Source organism: Oncorhynchus kisutch, linkage group LG19, assembly GCF_002021735.2.
Source record: "Oncorhynchus kisutch isolate 150728-3 linkage group LG19, Okis_V2, whole genome shotgun sequence".
NCBI lineage: Eukaryota > Metazoa > Chordata > Actinopteri > Salmoniformes > Salmonidae > Oncorhynchus > Oncorhynchus kisutch.
In genome coordinates, this window is record NC_034192.2 from 6,045,989 (window position 1) to 6,070,272 (window position 24,284).

Below are 24,284 nucleotides of genomic sequence, written 5' to 3' on the forward strand. Positions count from 1 at the left end.
ACAAAGCTCCATTCTTTGAAAGACGAAGCATTCAAATGCGGTTGTAAAAGTGTTAACAATAAACTGTGGATCATCCAAGACTGTGGGGTCTGCTTGTGCCTGCCAACCCGACAGTGTTCCAAACAACTTACAGTCAATGGGGTCTATAAGGTATACCTTATAGTATACTGCCCATACTGTATGGACCGCAAAGACAATGCAAACAACTAAATCTTAAATCTTTTATAAGCGCCTTTAAGGTCCGTCAGAGTTTGAGAGCTGCCTTTCAGCACTACTTTTCGGTCCACTTGGGAAATTGGTGATATACATGCGTAAAAAGCTAGTAGAGCCTAATAGGTTCGCTTGTATAAGCTATTTAAAAAATTATATATTAAAAATAAATCTGAAGTTGTTTGATTCGCCCATAAGGGACACGTTTTACTCATTTTACACATACAATTAAATTACACCTCATTTGTCTTTCGATCTAGATCTTATTTTAAATTATATCAAACTGTGGCCAAATTTTATGAACAAGACCGTCAGTCTCTCATTCGCCACGAAACAATTCAATATATCTCGCAAATAAGGTGCATTTCTGAACCAAAGAAGCTCTATTTTTATACATTTTCTATGAGGAGCATCATGCGTAATCATGCAATCCGGTGGTAGATTTGCAAAGCAGAGTTGAATGAAAAGTAACATTCTATTACTTCTCAAAACATCTGGAACAAGTCTGCATGCTGCAACCAGTTGTGATCTGGTGACTGTTTGTTCAGTGGTTCAAGTGGCACGCGTCCGGCGTACGCTTTGCAACAGCACAGGAGCCAAGGTGAATACAACTAGCACGAGGAGGAGGCGTGGTCAGGTCCAGCGCGTGGGGTTGCCAGTGTATAAGCCCTGTTACTAGCCTTTCTCAGGACTCAGTTCAGACTGAGGAGTGTGCGAGGCAGAAGCCCACAAGACCGCCCATTAAACAAGGCTAAAGTGAGCATTAAGCCACACGTGAACGCCACGAGCAGGACGCACTGCTACCGATCTATCCAAAGAAGAACTCTGAGATTCTCTGCAACTCTTATTTTTATATTTCAATACTTGCCAATGGACATCACAGCCAAGATGGAAATAAATGTGAGCCAGCAGCAATTCATTCCGCCCTCCTGCTTCTTTGCTGCCGCAGCGCAGAGTATCCAGCTCAGCCCTACCAGCAGCCAAGGGAGCGGCAAGTCAGCATCCAAGGTGAAGAGGCAGCGCTCATCCTCGCCAGAGCTGCTAAGATGCAAGAGGAGGCTGAATTTTGCCGGCTTTGGGTACAGCCTGCCGCAGCAGCAGCCGCACACCGTGGCGCGGCGGAACGAGAGGGAGCGCAACAGAGTGAAACTTGTCAACAACGGCTTCGCCACTCTCCGGGAACACGTCCCCAATGGCGCGGTCAACAAGAAGATGAGCAAAGTGGAAACGTTACGGTCCGCGGTGGAGTACATTCGCGCACTGCAGCAACTTTTGGATGAGCACGACGCCGTGAGCGCGGCGTTTCAGTCCGGAGTCCTGTCGCCCAACAACTACCCCAACGAGATGAACTCCATGGCAGGCTCTCCAGTGTCCTCCTACTCGTCCGATGAGGGGTCCTACGACCCTCTCAGTCCCGAGGAGCAGGAACTCCTGGACTTCACCAACTGGTTCTGAGCATCAGCCTATATGGTACGAATGTTTTTATAATAGGCCTATCATTCATATTCTACAAGTACTGTATTATGCTTTGTTATAATGAATATTTGCATTATTACGTTTTCAAGATCAACTGAAAATAACTGAACTAATGTCTTGCCTACTTTTCTTGTTCGTTATTATAGGAATATGGATCAATTGAACGATGTAAAGCCTCAGCATGTGCTCGGGAGGATCACAGAGGAGCTCGCGCCTTCTAGAACAAGACGCACTGAGCTGGCGTTCTGCTCCGGTCGTCCACGAACCAGTCCACCCTTGCAACCGGAGAAACTGCGGACATGCAGGCCAGTGTTGAGCCAAAGGACTAAAAAGAAAACGGGCTCTCCATGTCTGACAGCGTGGGAATCCAACCTTCCAGCACATTCGCCCACGAAAACAATATTTCAAAAGTGATTTTACATCAGCACACAAAACATAATTTAAAATGTTGTTCTCGAACTATGCTTAATCGAATCAAAGAACATCAACCCTTCTTTGTAAACTCCTGTGACATTTAGTTCTAAAATGCTTCCAATGTGCGGATTTTATTATATGAAATTCTATATCAAACATGTTTTTGAAATATATCAAGATATTTTTGTATGTAAAAGATATATTTTTTAGATGTTTTCTTTTGTATATATTTATATTGATAAGTTGCTCTTACCTCTTGCCTATTTTAGACTTGTATAATGCTCTGCAGCTGGCTATTCTGTGTATGGTCATTGATTAATGAGGTTTCAAGAAGGGGTTTGACACTCCGACGTTTTATTTTTAGCACCAATGTGTCTTATTTAATAGGAAATACATGTTATTGTACATGGAGTTCACGATGATCAAAGGTTATGCAGCTATTGTCCAAACAGAGCACAATGGCGATTCATTGTCTATTGCTATACTGCCAGCTCCACACTGCCTTTACTTATATCATGTTGGTTGAAAAGAGAAAAGCCTATAACCATATTTTCTACACTCTAGTCTCATAATAAAACATTTTCTAGTATTTCCTTTTGTACCTCAGACTTTTTACGTTTGTATTTTACATTCACTTTTAGTTACAGTGTGTTTGACTGGAGATGGGATGGGAGAAATGATATAGGAGAATGGGGGATGAAATATATTTCTGCTACATTTTTTAAAATAGAAATATAACCTATTTTATGCACACTTCCACCAACGAATTCGTCCCATATTACACATTTTACGTGTGTCTCCATATGCGTAAAAAACGGTACATTCTGTAATATAAGGTATTAACATACAAATAGAGTAATGCAACAATAGTAAATTCGATTCCTCAAGAATCCAATAGCCCTGTTTATAGCCCGAGGGCACTTAATGGGGTGATAATACATCTCGCCTGGCGTTAGGCTAGCTGAGACGTGTCATGAATTTTGGAGTGTTGATGCTGCATGTCAATTCTGTTGTGCACCAGCTCAAAGCTGCAGCGCGCAAGCGCGTGCATATCAGAGAGAGAGAAAAATATGTAGCTAATGTGTAGCACCCAAAAATAGCACTTGAAAAGTCACAGTTGTGACAATGGCTCCGTTAATCCGTCTATGCCATCCTCTCAGTGAAATCCCTTACAATAAACTCTAAACACAACTTTAGTAAACGAAACTGTATAAATAACAGTGAATTCTATCAGCTGACGATGTTTTTGGAACTTCTAATATATTGTGCAATTCTGTAAAACAAGCAATCCTATTTGTAATTGAAACCGACTTATTTCGTTGACAAACCATCAAAATTACGATTCTGAATCATATAGAACTTTAGGGTTTAAGCTCTGAAAATAAAGTTAAATGCAATGACAAGAAAACACGTAAAGCTTGAAAAGTTATTCTCGTTTAGCCTACGTGTAAATTATCTCACCTGTGGTAAATTGCAGGTGCCTACAGGGTAAAAAATAGACATTCAAACAGTTTTGCAAAGAGTGCACATAACATTCTGCTTCACTGTAGGCTATATATTGAAACTGACATTAAGCATAATCAACGGGAAGGACATAATTTGTAGTTGTTTGGTTAAACTCAGGGTAGCCTAGTGGTTAGACCTTTGGACTAGTAACCGTAAGGTTGCAAGTTCAAATCCCAGAGCTGACAAGGTACAAAGGCCGTCATTGAAAATAAGAACTAAAGTTGATAGGCTTGTTTTCCTTGGTTTGTAAGATTCAATCAATGAAACAAAGACCGATTAAATATTTTAGATTACAATATGTCTAGTTCAGGTACCTTTCTATTCCCCGAGGCAAAGAAGCATCGAGTTTGACAGGTAGGACGCGTTTGCTTCGAGGCGCGTGCCTGGTTTAATGAGTGAATGCGGTTGTCTAGTGGTGGAGAGGAGACCGCGCATTGAATTGGCTGACGGCGTGTGCCTTTCATACAGCAGCGCGCGACTAGCACTCAACAAATGCCCTTGCGAAGAAAAAAACAGTTTAACCATTTGTTGCGTGCAAGCTGCCAGAGGGAATATCGTCTAAGAGTGCCAGGTATTATTCACCACTATCTCTAGCTGAAAGGGTTATTGCTCAGCAGTTATTGCTCTTACCACAATACAATATACAATTCCTTGACACCAAGATAAACAGCATAGCTGATGTTTCATTAATGATTTATCAGGTAAAAATGTAGCCACATAAGAATATATTCGAAAGCTTGGCTACAAGGCCTACATTTTATTTGAGTGGAGCATAGTACCACATAAAGCCTGGGCATTGTGTATAATCCACCATTATCTAACTCTCTAGGTGGACAAATACTGATTTTAAATCTATTGCTGAGACCAAGTTCTTTATAGACAGGACACAATGTGTATTTTCTGAAACCTTTCTGAAACCTTAAGTCAGGTTTCCTTGATATTACGAAAGGTGTCCCACAGTGTTCGATTTTGGGTCCTGTACATTTGACTAACTACAGTATATAAACAATATTGGTTTGTCTGTACAAATGTGTAACCTTCACTTGTGGGCATACTGCTGTGTATTCTGCTGCCCCTCTCTGTTGACAAGGCTCTATCTGATCATCAATCTGCCTTCATTGATTTACAGAAAACCTTTATTGACCTCAAACTAGTATGAAAGTATATGTTTTCTAGAGCACATGTACTTTAGATTGTGTGAACATCGATTGTGTCCCTGCATGCAAATATCTGGGCATCTGGATAGACGATGGGCTGTCTTTTAAAAAGCATATAGATGATTTAGTGAGGAAGCTGAGAATAAAATGGGCTTCTTCTGTAGAAACAAGTCCTGCCTCTCGCTTAATAGTAGCACGCAGATCATTTTATTGACATTCCTACAGTTCCTACAGTTCCTACAGTTCCTAGACTATGGTGACATCATCTATATGAATGCAGCAGCCACTTCATAAACACCTTTAAATGCAGTTTAACACAGCACCTCATTTTATTACTGGTGACAGGTTCAGTACACATCACTGCCTCACGGACATCATTAATAACCTTTAGACATACGAGTCACTGTATCATTTCTTGAGTGTGTTTGTAATTTTGTACAGGCCAATTTGTATTATATTGTATTTAGTCAATGATGTATATGCTGGGCTCGCTTGGTAAATAGACCTTGCCCTCAATGGAACTCCCTGTTAGCCTTTTACTACAGTGGGCTACGTCAGGGTCACAGTCTTTCTTGGTAGTCAAACAAATCTACTGTACTTTGAAACAAAAGTATACACCTCACACACGGTTATGGCCTTAAATTATAATTAGGCAACTGAAAATGTATTACATTTTGAGTTTGCATCCAAACATTATAGTTTATCTACATCACAGAAGACTGAAACACGAAACCATTTGACATAGAAACACAGAGTTTTCGTTGTAAAAAAAATATTGTTTTGATTCATTCTGAAAAAAGAATAACATTCCACCCATGATTGCACTAGAGGGCGGTCTGATCATTTGACTGCAGGAAAGGGTTACAATAAAGATGAAATAAAACTAGAGCTTACCAAGAAGGGCACAAGACACAAAAACAACAGGCAGTATGTATAGCTATCTTTAGGACCCTTATTAGGCATTATAGAATTTCTATGACACAGCTACCCGAAAACAGCAATGAATGGTCTGAACAATTCCATGACCGCCTGTCAGAGTGCATTAACGCTTTCCTCCCCGACTCTGTCAAGCCTGAGGGAAATTAAATAAAGAACTGCCATATCTAATTTGTAATTTCTTGCCGGACCCTCTCACTTAAAGCTGAGGGAGATGATTGAAAACACATAGGAGATTTAGGTTAGGTCATGCTTCATTTATTTTATTTTCATAATGCCACATTACTCAGTTACTAAAGCGGTGGAGAGCCATTATATTCACCCCCCCTATCTTAAAAACCCGCACAAAGGTTTGGCATAAATCATGCATTAAATCAATGCTTAATTTGTGCAAAAGTTTGAAGTTGCACCTGCATCTTGCATTTTAGGATTTGGTCCCCCATGAGCAACAATTGTGTATCCCTTGTCTAACTGGAGTCTAAACGTGTTATGTCCCTATTCAGTGTATTACCGATGCATGAACCGCAACTGAAAATCCCTGCATATTTCAGTACCATAGACAGCACCATTCTCAAGCTTAGACATCCACCTTCAGTAGGCTATTTATCAATGCATATTCCAAAGGGTGTCTCCAAAGCCCCTTTGAAGAAATTTCTCAGAATGTCGACCTTGTTACATGAAATGTGCCCTCCACCCCCCGAAAAAACCACATCTCAAAAACAGCTTTGGGTGCATTGGCTATCGTTTTAGAAAGAGAACCCTGGAACCCTGTTGCCACAGTGTGTGGTAGCTAATGACAGATAGGGTCAAGCCTGTGTAGCCGATGACATCACAGGTTGCTGGAGTCATCCAGTGGGTTGGCGATGACTGAGTTGTGGATTAGGACGAAGAGGGGCAGGTACGCCAGGAAGTCCAGCAGGTCCAGGGAGCTGATGTGTCGGAGCTCCTGTTTGATGGCTTCCTCTTGTTCTGGTCGGATGCCCCCGGCCTTGAGCTCCACTAGGAGCTGCTCTGCGCTGATACAGCCCTGCTGGGCCACAGCGCCCCCTGACTGCCCCTCCAGCAGGAACATGAACAGCTGCTGTAGAGGGACAAACATCATGTCAATACAGGTGGAAAAAAAGAGGGGCCTTTTCAATATGCAATGGTGTGGACTTGGTTTAGACAGGGCAGAGGTGTGTGTGTGTGTGTCTTGTGTACGTGTGTGCCTCTCCTAGCGTCTCATGTTACATCGGCTTGTTTCTAGTCTTGTATGAGTGCACCTGTTTGCACAGTTAAATGCATTCTAGGTAATAATTGGGGGGAGGGGGTATAATCCTCTGGCAATCAGCCCATTTCTACCCTCCAGCTCCTGCAGCCCAGTTAACAACCCTATCCCTACCACCAGCTCTATAATTACAAAGCCTTCCTCCACCTAGACCAGGCTCAGTTTCCACACCCATGGCCACATGCTTTCATGTTCCCTATGTGCCTTTCAGCAGCCCCGTCGGCCTGCCCTCCCCATTTGAATGCGACGGGCTGCCTTGCCTCTTGTGAATGGCCATCCTATAACCCTGGTCCATCTGAGATGAGTGGTAGTGTGTCTCAGGGCTGATTAAATGGAGGGAGGGGCGGAGCGGCGCGGGAGGTACACCGCTGGGCACTTTAATGAGATTAAGGCCCCGCAATCCATGAAAGCGAAAAGGAGCCTCTCTCTCTCTCTCTCTTTCTATAGATGCACTTGGTCCTTCTGGAAAAAGCTAGTTTTACTAAGCTTTCATTTGAAATGCCCTTCAAAGTGTTTACCAAGTCTTTATTTCACTGTAATTACCCTCCCGGGGCCATGAAAGAGGGAGAGGTACCGCAGGTTGGAAGAGATCTTGTGATGTAAGCATGAAAATACCTTCATGAGAGTGATTATGGTAAATGTTAAACTATACATGGTAAAGATGGGCTTTACAGTTAGAGAGTAAGCAAACTACCTGAATTATATTGAATATCACTACCACATGAATATACAGTGCCTTCAGAAAGTGGGATTAAAATGGATTTAATTGACATCGACACAAAATACTGTAATGTCAATACATGTTAGAATCACCTTTGGCAGTGATTACAGCTGTGAGTCTTTCTGGGTAAGTCTCTAAGAGCTTTCCAAACCTGGATTGTGCAACATTTACCCATTATTATTTTCAGAATTCTTCACGCTCTGACAAATTGGTTGTTGATCATTACTAGACAACTATTTTCAGGTCTTGACGTAGATTTTCAAGCAGATTTAAGTCGAAACTGTAACTCGGCCATTCAATGTTGTCTTGGTAAGCAAGAGATTTGATTGTAGATTTGGCCTTGTGTTTTAGGTCAGGGTTTCCCAAACTTGGATCTGGGGCCCCCGCTGGGTGCAAGTTTTGTTTTTTGCCCTGCACTACACAACTGATTCAAATGACCAACTTATTATCAAGTTTTGATAATTTGAATCAGCTGTGTAGTGCTAGGGCAAAAAACTAAAAGTGCACCCAGGACGGGCCCCAGGACAGAGTTGGGGAAACCCTGATTTAGGTTATTGTCCTGCTGAAAGGTGAATTAGTCTCCCAGTGTCTGATGGAAAGCAGACTGAAACAGGTTTTCCTCTAGGATTTTGCCTGTGCTTAGCTCCATTCTGTTTTTGTTTTTTTTCTGAAAAACTCCCCAGTCCTTAATGATTACAAGAATACCCAAAACCCAATGCAGCCACCACTATGCTTGGAAATATGAAGTGGTAATGTACTGTATTGGATTTTTCCCAACCATAACACTTTGTTTTCATGACAAAGAGTGAATTGCTTTGTCACATTTTTTTGCAGTATTACTTTAGTGTCTTGTTGCAAACAGGATGCATGTTTTGGAATATTTTTTATTCTGTACAGGCTTCCTTCTTTTCACTCTGTCAATTAGGTTGGTATTGTGGAGTAACTACAATGTTGTTGATCCATCCTCAGTTTTCTCCGATCACAGCCATTAAACTCTAACTGTTTTAGTCACCATTGACATCATGGTGAAATCCCTGAACGGTTTCCTAACTGAGTTAGGAAGGACGCCTGCATCTTTGTGGTGACTGGGTGTACTGATAAATCATCCAAAGTTTAATTAATAACAACACCATGCTCAAAAAGATATTCAATGTCTGTTATTTTTTTACCCATCTACCAATAGGTGCCCTTCTTTGCGAGGCATTGGAAAACCTCCCTGGTCTTTGTGGTTGAATCTGTGTTTATTCAAAATATATATATATATGTTTTGAACCTTTATTTAACTAGGCAAGTCAGTTAAGAACAAATTCTTGTTTACAATGACGGCCGACCCCGGTCAAATCCGAATGATGCTGGGCCAATTGTGCGCCGTATGGGACTCTCAATCACGACCGGATGTGATTCACCCTGGATTCAAACCAGTGTCGCCTATTGCACTGAGATGCAGTGCATTAGACCGCTGCGCCACTCGGGAGCCTGTGTTTGAAATTCACTGCTCGACTGAGGGATCTTACAGATAATTGTATGTGTGGGGTTCAGTGATGAGGTAGTCATTCAAAAATCATGTTAAACACCAGTATTGCACACAGAGTGAGTCCCTGTGTAACGTCTGCTTCCAACTCACACCCTCAAACACGTAGATCCCCCTGAACGCAGCTCACTCTCCAGATCCCAATCACCTGAATTCTAATCACCTGTTCACACACCTGTATGTCATTATCACACACTATTTAGTTCAGTTCTTTGCAACCCATCACTGTGAGGTATTGTTTGTTTTGTGACACACGGCATTCGGAGCGCTGGGTTTCCCTTGAATAACTCCCGTGTATGAGAGTTGTTGCCTGCCTCACTAATGACGCCTTTAGCCTATTCCCTGCCTGTACTTTAGCCTATCGGATGTCCTGTTATCTACCTATTGCCTGATCTCCCGAACTACGTTACTAGCCTTTTCCCTGCCTGAACTGTTGCCCTTTTGGACCCCCTGTCTGCCTGCCTTCTGCCTGCCCCTGGACCCAGCTACCTGCCTCCTCCTGTGTATGACCTTCTGCTTGCCCCTGGACCCAGCTACCTGCATCCTCCTGTGTATGACCTTCTGCTTGCCCCTGGACCCAGCTACCTGCCTCCTCCTGTGTATGACCTTCTGCCTGCCCCTGGACCCAGCTACTTGCCTCCTCCTGTGTATGACCTTCTGCCTGCCCCTGGACCCAGCTACCTGCCTCCTCCTGTGTATGACCTTCTGCCTGCCCCTGGACCCAGCTTCCTGCCTCCTCCTGTGTATGACCTTCTGCTTGCCCCTGGACCCAGCTACCTGCCTCCTCCTGTGTATGACCTTCTGCCTGCCCCTGGACCCAGCTTCCTGCCTGCTCCTGTATATGACCTTCTGCCTGCTCCTGGACCCAGCTACCTGCCTCCTCCTGTGTATGACCTTCTGCTTGCCCCTGGACCCAGCTACCTGCCTCCTCCTGTGTATGACCTTCTGCTTGCCCCTGGACCCAGCTACCTGCCTCCTCCTGTGTATGACCTTCTGCCTGCTCCTGTGGTCCATTGCAATAAACACCTACTGCGCACTGCACTTGAAACCAGCTCTCTGTCTCCCCTCGTGTTCATTACACCCTGCAACTTATTATGTGAATTGTGAGGCACATTTTTACTCCTGAACTAATTTAGGCTCGCCATAACGAAGGGGTTGAATACTTATTGACTCAAGACATTTCAGCTTTTTGATTTTGAATACATTTTTTGAAAATTTGAAAAAACATATTTCCACTTTGACATTATGGGTTATTGTGTGTAGGCCAGTGACAAAAAAAATCTACATTTAATCTACAGTGTATATTTTAAATTCAGGTCATTACACAACAAAATGTGGAAAAGGTCAAGGGGTGTGAATACTTTCTGAAGGCACGGTAGACCATCGTCCATACTGAAGATGTTGATTCAACAGGCATGACATAATACAAACCAAATGTTGTCATTACCTTTGCTTTGTATAGCTTTAATGCCAAAGAATGGAAGTCCATTTTGCTTATCAGGGAACGCATAAATACACTGGAAAAAAAGAGACAGACAGTGTCATTCAGGAGACAATCATGACACTGCAACTCTAAAAGATTTTGGTCCCTCAGAGGAACGTAAAAATCCCTCTCCTTTTGAAACATCCTCTTTGTCATATAAATATGCACACGTACGGTCCAAATGAATCTCTCTACACCTCTGTGTGGATATCTCTACAGTGTCACAATAGTGTTAGGGTAAAGGGGAGAAAGAGCGAGTAAACAGAAAAACAGGAGAGGTGGCCCAGTTGGGGAGGTCTGGGTCCCTGTGGCGGGTGTTTTTTTGGCGGGGCTCTCCCATGTGATGCTGTGTTTGGGGAGACGTGATGGTAAAGTGTTCTGAGCCCATTGTGGTTGCTCACCGTGGCCTGTCCCCCAAACAATGACCATGGATACGGGGACATCCCGCCACAGCTAACGGATAAAACCGCTCTGGATGGAGACAGTGAGTGGGTGGTGAGGGTGGTGGGCGAGGAGTAGTAGGGTGGGGGGTGTTCAGTGGAGGTAGGGAGAGGGGGAGACCGGGGATCAGGGCACGCTCTGGTGCAATGTGACCATTCGCTGACCGACACAATCTAGTCCCCGTTCAGATAATTAGACAGAGACACAGACGATTGTGTTGGGACAGACCTCTCCTGTCCAGCGTGTGGCACAGCGACGGCCGTCCCCCGGTCTCTAACGAGCCCCCCGTGCTAATGAGCCCTTGTCCCTCCCCGGCCAGGCCCACGTGCTGAATGGCCTGTTAGGGGGAAAGAATGGAATCAGCACTCTGCCATCGAGTTGAGCGCACGCCTGAGTGCCCACAGCACTGTGACTGGCCCACTTCCCTAACCGGGGCCAAGACGGGAGGGGCTTGACGGGAACGAGGGGAGACAGGGCAGCTAATGATCATTAATTGCACTTGGTTTGCAGTAAAAGAGCCCAAATGACGGTGCGGGGAAGGACAGTCATGATAATGGCCACCCTAAACATGGGTCCGGGAAGGACCAGTGAGGATAATAGCAGCCTAACCCACTTCTTTTGTTGGCCCTCCTACGGCACCCTGCCGTGGAAAACCCAGCAGACTTCGTACTTACGTAATGTCCAACATTTTGGCGGTCACTCCTCCATTAGGGGGGCAGGGGCATGATGAGGTTGGGGGTCAGTGTTGGAACGCAAACGCATGCTGACCCAGTTAAAATCGAGTGACAGGGAGAAATTGAGACTTGCTTTTGGAAGAGGGGGATTTGAGCAGGCCACAGATGGTCTGAATGAAGTGTGAAGGAAGGAGAGAATGAATAAAAGCAGGTCTGAGGGAGAAGAAGAGGAGAATGCATTTGGAGGGACTCAGAAGTGAGAAGAAAGAGGCTGAGAGGTACATTGCATTGTGGGTCAGTCTATTTAAAGGTGAGCGGTTCAACCGTCTAGGGTCTCAGGTTTCCCTGCTCATTGCCAAATGAACACCTCCTCCATCTCAGTGGTCTAAGTCACTCTAGTGAATTGGCAGGAACATTGAGAATTATTGTTCTACCATCATGCGGCTTTTGCTAGATTCATTCAAAATAATGCACTAGAAAACACACACACACACACACACACACACACACACACACACACACACACACACACACACACACACACACACACACACACACACACACACACACACACACACACACACACACACACACACACACACACACACACACACACACACACACACACACACACACACACACACACACACACACACACACACACACACACACACACACACACACACACACACACACCAACAACAGAGGTCAGAGTGAGGAAAGACTACTAGGAGTGAAATTCCACTACAGATCTTCTAGGTTCAGGGGAGTTCAGTGAGGGCATGAGGCTCCACTGGTGTCCTGTAAGGGAATGCAACCCTGGCTCTGATTGGGCTGCTGCTGTATGGAAATGTGTCTCTCAGGTCATGTGACCTGCCCTGGGGGAATAGCAATGTACAAGGAGGGCTGAGAAGCAGTGTTATACAGGGACAGATGGACTGAGTCAGGGGCAACACGCCAGAGTAGAGAGAAAGAGAGAAAGAGAGAGAGCGAGAGAGAGACAGGGAGAAAGAGAGAAAGAGAGAGAGACATTGAGAGAAAGAGAGAGAGAAAGAGAGAAAGAGAGACAGGGAGAAAGGGAGAAAGAGAGAAAGAGAGACAGGGAGAAAGAGAGAAAGAGAGAGAGAAAGAGAAAGAGAGAGAAAGAGAGAGAGAGAGAAAGAGAGAGAGAGAGAAAGAGAGAGAAAGAGAGACATTGAGATAAAGAGAGAGAGAGAGCGAGAGAGAGAGAGAGAGAGAGAGAGAGAGAGAGAGAGAGAGAGAGACAGGGAGAAAAAGAGAGAGAGAGAGAGAGAGAGACAGGGAGAAAGAGAGAGAGAAAGAAAGAGAGAAAGAGAGAGAGAGAGAGAGAGAGAGAGAGAGAGAGAGAGAGAGAGAGAGAGAGAGAGAGACAGGGAGAAAGAGAGAAAGAGAGAAAGAGAGAGAGACATTGAGAGAGAGAGAGAGAGAGAGAGAGGGAGAAAGAGAGAAAGAGAGAGAGAGAGAAAGAGAGACAGGGAGAAAGAGAGAAAGAGAGACAGGGAGAAAGGGAGAAAGAGAGAAAGAGAGACAGGGAGAAAGAGAGAAAGAGAGAGAGAAAGAGAAAGAGAGAGAGAGAGAAAGAGAGAGAGAGAGAAAGAGAGAGAAAGAGAGACATTGAGATAAAGAGAGAGAGAGAGCGAGAGAGAGAGAGAGAGAGAGAGAAAGAGAGAGAGAGAGAGACAGGGAGAAAAAGAGAGAGAGAGAGAGACAGGGAGAAAGAGAGAGAGAAAGAAAGAGAGAAAGAGAGAGAGAGAGAGAGAGAGAGAGAGAGAGAGAGAGAGAGAGAGAGAGAGAGAGAGAGAGATTGAGAGAAAGAGAGAGAGAGAGAGAGAGAGACAGGGAGAAGGAGAGAAAGAGAGAGAGAGAGAGACAGGGAGAAAGAGAGAAAGAGAGAGAAAAAAGAGAGAGAGAAAAAAAGAGAGAAAGAAAGAGACTGAGGCACAGAGGGGAGAACTAGATTGAATAGTTGACTGAAGTTGTGAAGGATAGAAAGGGAGTTGCGGGGGAAGGGGGAAATAATGGCATGGTACATCATTATTTGGGATACTCATGCTGGTGATTCCTCAAAGGCAGCCAGAGAGTAGTATTGTTGGGCTACAGTTACAGATTAGTTTAACGCTAGAGCAGGTAACAGGATCAATTTAGTTCAGGTAGGACCAGATGAGTGACTGACACCATTGTTTTTTAGGGAAGGGTATTAAGACAACTGATCTTTGTCTTGAAGCTTGTACTTCCATCTAAGGACCTACAGATGAAAATTGGCGGTTTAGGAAACTCTGGAAGTATTATATGCCAGTATTGTCTGAGATGTTAATGATTGGGCATGGTCCCTGTTAGATATATCCAGGAACCATTTACAAGTTCTCTGAAAAGAGTACCATTTCCATGTACTGGACGTTACAATGAATCATCACGATCACAATGACTTCTTTCCAGACTAAACACCCCAGTCAGTCTCTCTCCATTTCGTTGAGAAGTCAGACAGTCTATAGGCATAGATGGGATTGAGTAGGAGCCTCTTCTCCTCTTCACGGGGCCGCACAAAGGGCCAGCCGTAAATCAGGGGACCCGTGACCCTGGCCTCATCCACCCTGAGAGGAAGCTCTCACACTGGACTGTGTCTCCCTGAGCAGCCCCTGACCCCTGGAGCTTCAGGCGGGCCCTGCTCACAGTACTTGGTACTCAGCCATAATGCACGGCCAGGGAGAAACGTGCAGTGTGTGGGAATCTGTGGCATATGGCACATAATGTAGTGACAGAGGCCCCAAACTCTAATCAGTGTGATGGGGTTCTGTACTGGGATCATGACTGCCCAGGTCAGCTTTAAATGGCCTGACTAGGCGTGTTGTAGTCTTAATATATTCACAGGCATACACAAACACACTCAAAACAGTACACACACACAGAGGCATACACAGTGGACAGACATACCGATGCATACACAGTGGACAGACATACTGATGCATACACAGTGGACAGACATACTGATGCATACACAGTGGACAGACATACTGATGCATACACAGTGGACAGACATACTGATGCATACACAGTGGACAGACATACTGATGCATACACAGTGGACAGACATACTGATGCATACACAGTGGACAGACATACTGACGCATACACAGTGGACAGACATACTGACGCATACACAGTGGACAGACATACTGACGCATACACAGTGGACAGACATACTGATGCATACACAGTGGACAGACATACTGACGCATACACAGTGGACAGACATACTGACGCATACACAGTGGACAGACATACTGATGCATACACAGTGGACAGACATACTGACGCATACACAGTGGACAGACATACTGATGCATACACAGTGGACAGACATACTGATGCATACACAGTGGACAGACATACTGATGCATACACAGTGGACAGACATACTGACGCATACACAGTGGACAGACATACTGATGCATACACAGTGGACAGACATACTGATGCATACACAGTGGACAGACATACTGACACATACACAGTGGACAGACATACTGACGCATACACAGTGGACAGACATACTGACGCATACACAGTGGACAGACATACTGATGCATACACAGTGGACAGACATACTGACGCATACACAGTGGACAGACATACTGACGCATACACAGTGGACAGACATACTGACGCATACACAGTGGACAGACATACTGACGCATACACAGTGGACAGACATACTGATGCATACACAGTGGACAGACATACTGATGCATACACAGTGGACAGACATACTGATGCATACACAGTGGACAGACATACTGATGCATACACAGTGGACAGACATACTGATGCATACACAGTGGACAGACATACTGACGCATACACAGTGGACAGACATACTGACGCATACACAGTGGACAGACATACTGATGCATACACAGTGGACAGACATACTGATGCATACACAGTGGACAGACATACTGACGCATACACAGTGGACAGACATACTGATGCATACACAGTGGACAGACATACTGATGCATACACAGTGGACAGACATACCGATGCCTACACAGTGGACAGACATACTGACACATACACAGTGGACAGACATACCGATGCCTACACAGTGGACAGACATACTGACACATACACAGTGGACAGACATACACAGTGGAGAGACATACTGACGCATACACAGTGGACAGACATACTGATACATACACAGTGGACAGACATACACAGTGGAGAGACATACTGACACATAAACAGTGGACAGACATACTGACGCATAAACAGTGGACAGACATACTGACACATACACAGTGGACAGACATACACAGTGGAGAGACATACTGACACATAAACAGTGGACAGACATACTGACGCATAAACAGTGGACAGACATACTAACGCATACACAGTGGACAGACATACACAGTGGACAGACATACTGACGCATACACAGTGGACAGACATACTGACGCATAAACAGTGGACAGACATACTAACGCATACACAGTGGACAGACATACACAGTGGACAGACATACTGACGCATACACAGTGGACAGACATACTGACGCATAAACAGTGGACAGACATACTAACGCATACACAGTGGACAGACATACACAGTGGACAGACATACTAACGCATACACAGTGGACAGACATACACAGTGGACAGACATACCGATGCATAAACAGTGGACAGACATACCGATGCATAAACAGTGGACAGACATACTGACGCATACACAGTGGACAGACATACTGACGCATACACAGTGGACAGACATACTGACGCATACACAGTGGACAGACATACCGATGCATACACAGTGGACAGACATACTGACGCATACACAGTGGACAGACATACCGATGCATACATACACACTATTATTCTTATTTATGGTGAGGTGGTCAGTGACACCTCTTCCGACCTCATCACGAAAAGGGAGTTGGATTTTAGTGACTTGGACTACTCACTCCATGGTAGCTATTTTCTGCGCCAGGCTCGCAATCACAGCAAAGAGCCTCAGGTCTGTAAGTCCATCTGTCACCCTGAAATCCACCATCTCCAGGATCTGAGAGAAAAACCATCATGGTCAAAGTGATACGGAAGATGTTGTGTGTATGTGTGTGCGTGTGTTGTGTGTATTGCATTTACCCTGTAGACATATATCTCTTCTTCATCAGTTAGCAGCTCTGGAGGGATGATCTTCTTTAGTGCCAGCAGCACTTGCAGGCAGGAAATGTAACCATCAGCATCACTGTCAACCTGAAGGGATCATCATCAACATTATCATCAACAACAACAACATCATCATGTTAGCAAAGTTAGAAACAATAGAGACAGGAATAGTGAAATGGAGAGAGAGAGTAAGAACTAGAGAAAGAGAGAGACAGGAATAGTGAAATGGAGAGAGAGAGAGAGTAAGAACTAGAGAAAGAGAGAGACAGGAATAGTGAAATGGAGAGAGAGAGAGAGTAAGAACTAGAGAAAGAGAGAGACAGGAATAGTGAAATGGAGAGAGAGAGAGTAAGAACTAGAGAAAGAGAGAGACAGGAATAGTGAAATGGAGAGAGAGAGAGAGTAAGAACTAGAGAAAGAGAGAGACAGGAATAGTGAAATGGAGAGAGAGAGAGTAAGAACTAGAGAAAGAGGGAGGCAGGAATAGTGAAATGGAGAGAGAGAGAGTAAGAACTAGAGAAAGAGAGAGACAGGAAGAGTGAAAAGGAGAGAGAGAGAGTAAGAACTAGAGAAAGAGGGAGGCAAGAATAGTGAAATGGAGAGAGAGAGAGTAAGAACTAGAGAAAGAGAGAGACAGGAATAGTGAAATGGAGAGAGAGAGAGAGTAAGAACTAGAGAAAGAGAGAGACAGGAATAGTGAAATGGAGAGAGAGAGAGAGAGTAAGAACTAGAGAAAGAGAGAGACAGGAATAGTGAAATGGAGAGAGAGAGAGTAAGAACTAGAGAAAGAGGGAGACAGGAATAGTGAAATGGAGAGAGAGAGAGTAAGAACTAGAGAAAGAGAGAGACAGGAATAGTGAAATGGAGAGAGAGAGAGAGTAAGAACTAGAGAAAGAGAGAGACAGGAATAGTGAAATGGAGAGAGAGAGAGTAAGAACTAGAGAAAGAGGGAGGCAGGAATAGTGAAATGGAGAGAGAGAGAGTAAGAACTAGAGAAAGAGAGACAGGAAGAGTGAAAAGGAGAGAGAGAGAGTAAGAACTAGAGAAAGAGGGAGGCAGGAATAGTGAAATGGAGAGAGAGTAAGAACTAGAGAAAGAGAGAGACAGGAATAGTGAAATGGAGAGAGAGAGAGAGTAAGAACTAGAGAAAGAGAGAGACAGGAATAGTGAAATGGAGAGAGAGAGAGAGTAAGAACTAGAGAAAGAGGGAGACAGGAATAGTGAAATGGAGAGAGAGAGAGTAAGAACTAGAGAAAGAGAGAGACAGGAATAGTGAAATGGAGAGAGAGAGAGAGAGTAAGAACTAGAGAAAGAGAGACAGGAATAGTGAAATGGAGAGAGAGAGAGAGTAAGAACTAGAGAAAGAGGGAGGCAGGAATAGTGAAATGGAGAGAGAGAGAGTAAGAACTAGAGAAAGAGAGACAGGAAGAGTGAAAAGGAGAGAGAGAGAGTAAGAACTAGAGAAAGAGGGAGGCAGGAATAGTGAAATGGAGAGAGAGAGTAAGAACTAGAGAAAGAGAGAGACAGGAAGAGTGAAAAGGAGAGAGAGAGAGAGTAAGAACTAGAGAAAGACGGAAAACAAGGAAGAAAGAGGGAGTGTATCTGAGGCATAGTGTGAACAGAGAGGGTTTAAATCCCCTTTCACTTACCGCTTCAAAAGCCCTTTTGTATTCTGCCAGCTTCTCCTGGCTGAAAATGCAATACTTTGCCAAGAAGTCGACTGCAAGAAAGAAAGGAAGAGGAGAAGAAGGAAGAAGAGAGTAAATACAAACCTCTGTGTTTAACAGGCTCTCTAGCAGGAAGAGAAGCCACACACAACCCTCTGCTATAGTGTTCAATTCAAATCCACTGCTTACAAATCCTCACACATCACCAAACTGAAATATAAACTTAATGTTATCTCAAACTGGGTTTATATCTTATTTCATACTGATCACAAGACATCTGTGAGATTTTTGAACGTTTTCTTATAATATCTAGATATACAGTATGCCAGGATTCAGGAGTGTGTATGTGTATGTGTCTGTGCGTGTGAGAGTCTGGTCTTTATCAATGGGAAGGCCAGCAGCATCCCTCTGAAGGTGGTGGTGGGGGAAAATAAGGACCAGTGTGTTCACTGGGGTTCCCAGCCGGGCAGGCAGCACACTCAGGGGCCTCCTGTGGCACTTGGCTGCTGGGGTCTTCGTGTGTGTAGAGAGAGAGGAGTTTTTACAGACCTGGGATCAGCTGAGGTCAATGTATTGATTGACTAAGAGAAACAGGCATCATAACCCACTTTAGGGGAAACGTTTAATTCAAGTAAAAGGATTTGAGCACGTAGTCCACATTTGAGAAATTATGTACAGTTGATGTCAGAAGTTTACATACACATTTTTCAACCACTCCACAAATTTCTTGTTAACAAACTATAATTTTGGCAAGTCAGTTAGGACATCTACTTTGTGCATGACACAAGTCATTTTTCCAACAATTGTTTAAAGACAGATTATTTCACTGTGTCACAATTCCAGTGGGTCAGAAGTTTACATACACTAAGTTGACTGTGCCTTTAAACAGCTTGGAAAATTCCAGAAAATCATGTCATGGCTTTAGAAGCTTCTGATAGGCTAATTGACATAATTTGAGTCAATTGGAGGTGTACCTGTGGATGTATTTCAAGGTCTACCTTCAAACTCAGTGCCTCTTTGCTTGACATCATGGGAAAATCGAAAGAAATCAGTCAAGACCTTAAAAAAAAATGTGTAGATTTCCACAAGTCTGGTTCATCCTTGGGAGCAATTTCCAAATGCCTGAAGGTACCACGTTCATCTGTACAAACAATAGTACGCAAGTATAAACACCATGGGACCACATAGCCGTCACACCGCTCTGGAAGGAGATGCGTTTGATCTCCTAGAGATTAATTTACTTTCGTGCGAAAAGTGCAAATCAATCCCAGAACAACAGCAAAGGACCTTGTGAAGATGCTGGAGGAAACAGGTATGAAAGTATCGATATCCACAGTAAAATGAGTCCTATATCGACATAACCTGAAAGGCCGCTCAGCAAGGAAGAAGCTACTGCTCCAAAACCGACTATGGTTTGCAACTGCACATGGGGACAAAGATCATACTTTTTGGAGAAATGTCGTCTGGGCTGATGAAACAAAAATAGATAACTTTGGCTATAATGACCATCGTTATGTTTGGAGGAAAAAGGGGGAGGCTTGCAAGCCCGAAGAACACCATCCCAACCGTGAAGCACGGGGGTGGCAGCATCATGTTGTGGGGATGCATTTCTGCAGGAGGGGCTGGTGCACTTCAAAAAATAGATGGCTTCATGAGGAAGGACACTAATGTGGTTATATTGAAGCAACATCTCAAGACATCAGTCAGGAAGTTAAAGCTTGGTTGCAAATGGGTCTTCCAAATGGACAATGACCCCAAGCATACTTCCATAGTTGTGGCAAAATGGCTTAAGGATAACAAAGTCAATGTATTGGAGTGGCCATCACAAGCCCTGACCTCAATCCTATAGAAAATGTGTGGGCAGAACTGAAAAAGCGTATGCGAGCAAGGAAGCCTATAAACCTGATTGAGTTACACCAGCTCTGTCAGGAGAAATGTGTCAAAATTCACCCAACTTATTGTGGGAAGCTTGTGGAAGGCTACCTGAAACGTTTGACCCAAGTTAAACAATTTAAAGGCAATGCTACCAAATACTAATTGAGTGTATGTAAACTTCTGACTCACTGGGAATGTGAAGAAATAAAAGCTGAAATAAATCATTCTCTATACTATTATTCTGACATTTCACATTCTTCAAATAAAGTGGTGATCCTAACTGAACTAAGACAGGGAGGTTTTACAAGGATTAAATGTCAGGATATGTGAAAAAACTGAATTTAAATGTTTTTGGCTAAGGTGTATGTAAACTTCCGACTTCAACTGTATATATACGGATGTTGAGGATGCCACAAGTCTACAGTGATCAACATTTCAGATGGCAACTGAAGGGACTACAGCTCATTTGCTTTAATGGCTAATCACACATCCACGTCAATTTCAGAAAGCTTATCTGGAGGAGGAGAAGAGAAAGCAGCAGAAAGGAGAAAGGGGAGAGAAGGGGAGAGAAGAGAAGCGGAGAGAAGGGGAGAGAAGGGGAGAGAAGAGAAGCGGAGAGAAGGAGAGAGAAGAGAAGCGGAGAGAAGGGGAGAGAAGAGAAGCGGAGAGAAGGGGAGAGAAGAGAAGGGGAGAGAAGAGAAGGGGAGAGAAGGGGAGAGAATGGGAGAGAAGAGAAGCGGAGAGAAGGGGAGAGAAGGGGAGAGAAGAGAAGCAGAGAGAAGGGGAGAGAAGAGAAGGGGAGAGAAGGGGAGAGAAGGGGAGAGAAGAGAAGCGGAGAGAAGGGGAGAGAAGGGGAGTGAAGAGAAGCAGAGAGACGGGGAGAGAAGAGGAAGGGGAGAGAAGGGGAGAGAAGAGAAGGGGAGAGAAGAGAAGCGGAGAGAAGGGGAGAGAAGCGGAGAGAAGGGGAGAGAAGAGAAGCGGAGAGAAGAGAAGCGGAGAGAAGGGGAGAGAGAAGAGAAGCGGAGAGAAGGGGAGAGAAGAGAAGGGGAGAGAAGCGGAGAGAAGGGGAGAGAAGAGAAGGGGCGAGAAGAGAAGCGGAGAGAAGGGGAGAGAAGCGGAGAGAAGGGGAGAGAAGAGAAGCGAGGAGAAGGGGAGAGAAGGGGAGAGAAGAGAAGCGGAGAGAAGGGGAGAGAAGAGAAGCGGAGAGAAGGGGAGAGAAGAGAAGGGGAGAGAAGCGGAGAGAAGAGAAGGGGAGAGAAGGGGAGAGAAGCGGAGAGAAGGGGAGAGAAGAGAAGCGAGGAGAAGGGGAGAGAAGGGGAGAGAAAGAGAAGCGGAGAGAAGGGAAGAGAGAGAGACGTGATGAGAAGGGGAGAGAAGAGAAGGGGAGAGAAGCGGAGAGAGAGAAGAGGAGAGAGGGTGAGAGAAGCGGTAAGAGAAGGGGGAGAGAAGAGAAGGGGAGAGAAGAGAAGCGGAGAGAAGGGGAGAAGAAGCTGAGAGAGAAGGGGGAGAGAAGGGGAGAGAAGAGAAGTCGGAGAGAAGGGGAGTAGAAGAGAAGCGGAGAGAAGGGGAGAGAAAGAGAAGCGGAAGATGAGGGGAGAGAAGAGAAGATCGGAGAGAAGCGAGAGAAGGGGAGAGAAGGGGAAGAGGGAGAGAAGGGAGAGAAGAGAAGGGGAGAGAGAGAAAGGGGAGAGAAGAGGAAGGTGGAGAGAAGCGGAGAGAAGGGGAGAGTAAGAGAATGGGGCGAGAGAGAAGCGGAGATGAGAGGGGATTGAGAAGGGGAGAGAGAGCGAGGAGAAGGGAGAGAAGGGGAGAGAAGAGAGCCGGGAGAGAAGGGGAGAGAAGAGAAGCGGAGAGAAGGGGGAGAGAAGAGAAGCGGAGAGAAGGGGAGAGAGAGAATGAGGGGAGAGAAGCGGAGAGAAGGGGAGAGAAGAGAAGGGGAAGAGAAGAGAAGCGGAGAGAGAAGGGGAGAGAAGCGGAGAGAAGGGAGAGAAGAGAAGGGGGAGAGAAGAGAAGGGGAGAGAAGCGGAGAGAAGGGGAGAGAAGAGAAGGGGAGAGAAGAGAAGCGGGAGAAGGGGGAGAGAAGAGAAGCGGAGAGGAAGGCGGAGAGAAGAGGAAGGGGAGAGAAGAGAAGGGGAGAGAAGCGGAGAGAAGGGGAGAGAAGAGAAGGGGAGAGAAGAGAAGGGAAGAGAAGCGGAGAGAAGGGGAGAGAAGAGAAGCGGAGAGAAGGGGAGAGGAGGGGAGAGAAGAGAAGCGGGAGAGAAGCGGAGAGAAGGGGATAGAAGAGAAGCGGAGAGAAGGGGAGAGAAGGTGAGAGAGGAAGAGAAGCGGAGAGAGGGGAGAGAAGAGAAGCGGAAAGAAGGGGAGAGAGAGAAGCGGAGAGAAGGGAAGAGAAGAGAAGCGGAGAGAAGGGGAGAGAAGGGAGAGAAGAGAAGCGGAGAGAAGGGAGAGGGAAGCGGAGAGAAAGGGGAGAGAAGAAGCGGAGAGAAGAGAAGCAGAGAAAGGGAGAGAAGGTAGAGAAGAAAGCAGAGAGAAGGGGAGAGAAGCAGAGAGAAGGGGAGAGAGGGAGAGAAGGAAGGGAGGAGGAGAAGAGAAGGGGAGAGAAGGGAGAAGAGAAGGAGAGAAGGGAGAGAAGAGAAGCGGAGAGAAGGGGAGAGAAGAAGGGGAGAGAAGGGGAGAGAAGAGAAGTGGAGAGAAGGGGAGAGAAGAGAAGCGGAGAGAAGGGGAGAGAAGGGGAGAGAAGAGAAGCAGAGAGAAGGGAGAAAAGGGGAGAGAAGGGGAGAGAAGAGAAGGGGAGAGAAGGGGAGAGAAGAGAAGCGGAGAGAAGGGGAGAGAAGAGAAGCGGAGAGAAAAGGGGAGAGAAGGGAAGCGGAGAGAAGGGGAGAGAAGAGAAGCGGAGAGAAGAGAAGCAGCGAGAATGGGAGAGAAGGGGAGAGAAGAGAAGCAGAGAGAAGGGGAGAGAAGGGGAGAGAAGGGAGAGAAGGGGAGAGAAGAGAAGCGAGGAGAAGGGGAGAGAAGGGGAGAGAAGAGAAGCGGAGAGAAGGGGAGAGAAGAGAAGCGGAAAGAAGGGGAGAGAAGAGAAGCGGAGAGAAGGGGAGAGAAGGGGAGAGAAGAGAAGCGGAGAGAAGGGAGAGAAGAGAAGCGGAAGAGAAGAAGGGGAGAGAGAAGCGGAGAGAGAGGGGGAGAAGAGAAGCGGAGAGAAGGGAGAGAAGGGGAGAGAAGAGAAGCGGAAGAGAAAGGGAGAGGAGGGAAGCGGAGAGAAGGGGAGAGAAGAGAAGCGGAGAGAAGAGAAGCAGAGAGAAGGGGAGAGAAGGGGAGAGAAGAGAAGGGGAGAGAAGGGGAGAGAAGAGAAGGGGAGAGAAGGGGAGAGAGAGAGAAGCGGAGAGAAGGGGAGAGAAGAGAAGCGGAGAGAAGGGGAGAGAAGAGAAGGGGAGAGAAGGGGAGAGAAGAGAAGTGGAGAGAAGGGGAGAGAAGAGAAGCGGAGAGAAGGGGAGAGAAGGGGAGAGAAGAGAAGCAGAGAGAAGGGGAGAAAAGGGGAGAGAAGGGGAGAGAAGAGAAGGGGAGAGAAGGGAGAGAAGAGAAGTGGAGAGAAGGGGAGAGAAGAGAAGCGGAGAGAAAGGGAGAGAAGAGAAGGGGAGAGAAGGGGAGAGAAGAGAAGGGGAGAGATGAGAAGGGGAGAGAAGAGAAGAGAAGGGGAGAGAAGGGGAGAGAAGAGAAGGGGAGAGAAGGGGAGA

At 45.5% G+C, this 24,284-nt stretch overlaps 2 protein-coding genes across 6 annotated transcripts in view; one reads left to right on the forward strand and one right to left on the reverse strand.

The window, feature by feature from the left end:
* The first annotated feature begins 908 nt into the window (after window positions 1-908).
* LOC109896673 (achaete-scute homolog 1a-like) lies at window positions 909-2,382 on the forward strand. Its single transcript, XM_020490971.2, has 2 exons — window positions 909-1,680; window positions 1,833-2,382. Exon 1 carries the CDS (start codon window positions 1,081-1,083, stop codon window positions 1,663-1,665), a length of 585 nt encoding a protein of 194 aa, XP_020346560.1. The 5' UTR covers window positions 909-1,080; the 3' UTR covers window positions 1,666-1,680; window positions 1,833-2,382.
* A 2,565-nt stretch (window positions 2,383-4,947) lies between these two features.
* Window positions 4,948-24,284, reverse strand: part of LOC109896663 (endochitinase A) — a 71,659-nt gene continuing 52,322 nt past the window's right edge. For all 5 annotated transcript variants that reach the window (XM_031797463.1, XM_031797462.1, XM_031797464.1 and 2 more), the window contains 5 exons: window positions 18,661-18,731; window positions 16,988-17,098; window positions 16,807-16,904; window positions 10,666-10,735; window positions 4,948-6,780 (listed from right to left, as the gene is read on the reverse strand). In XM_031797463.1, coding sequence (XP_031653323.1) covers window positions 6,529-6,780; window positions 10,666-10,735; window positions 16,807-16,904; window positions 16,988-17,098; window positions 18,661-18,731 — 602 coding nt within the window. In that variant the 3' untranslated portion in view covers window positions 4,948-6,528. The remainder of the gene's footprint in view (window positions 6,781-10,665; window positions 10,736-16,806; window positions 16,905-16,987; window positions 17,099-18,660; window positions 18,732-24,284) is intronic.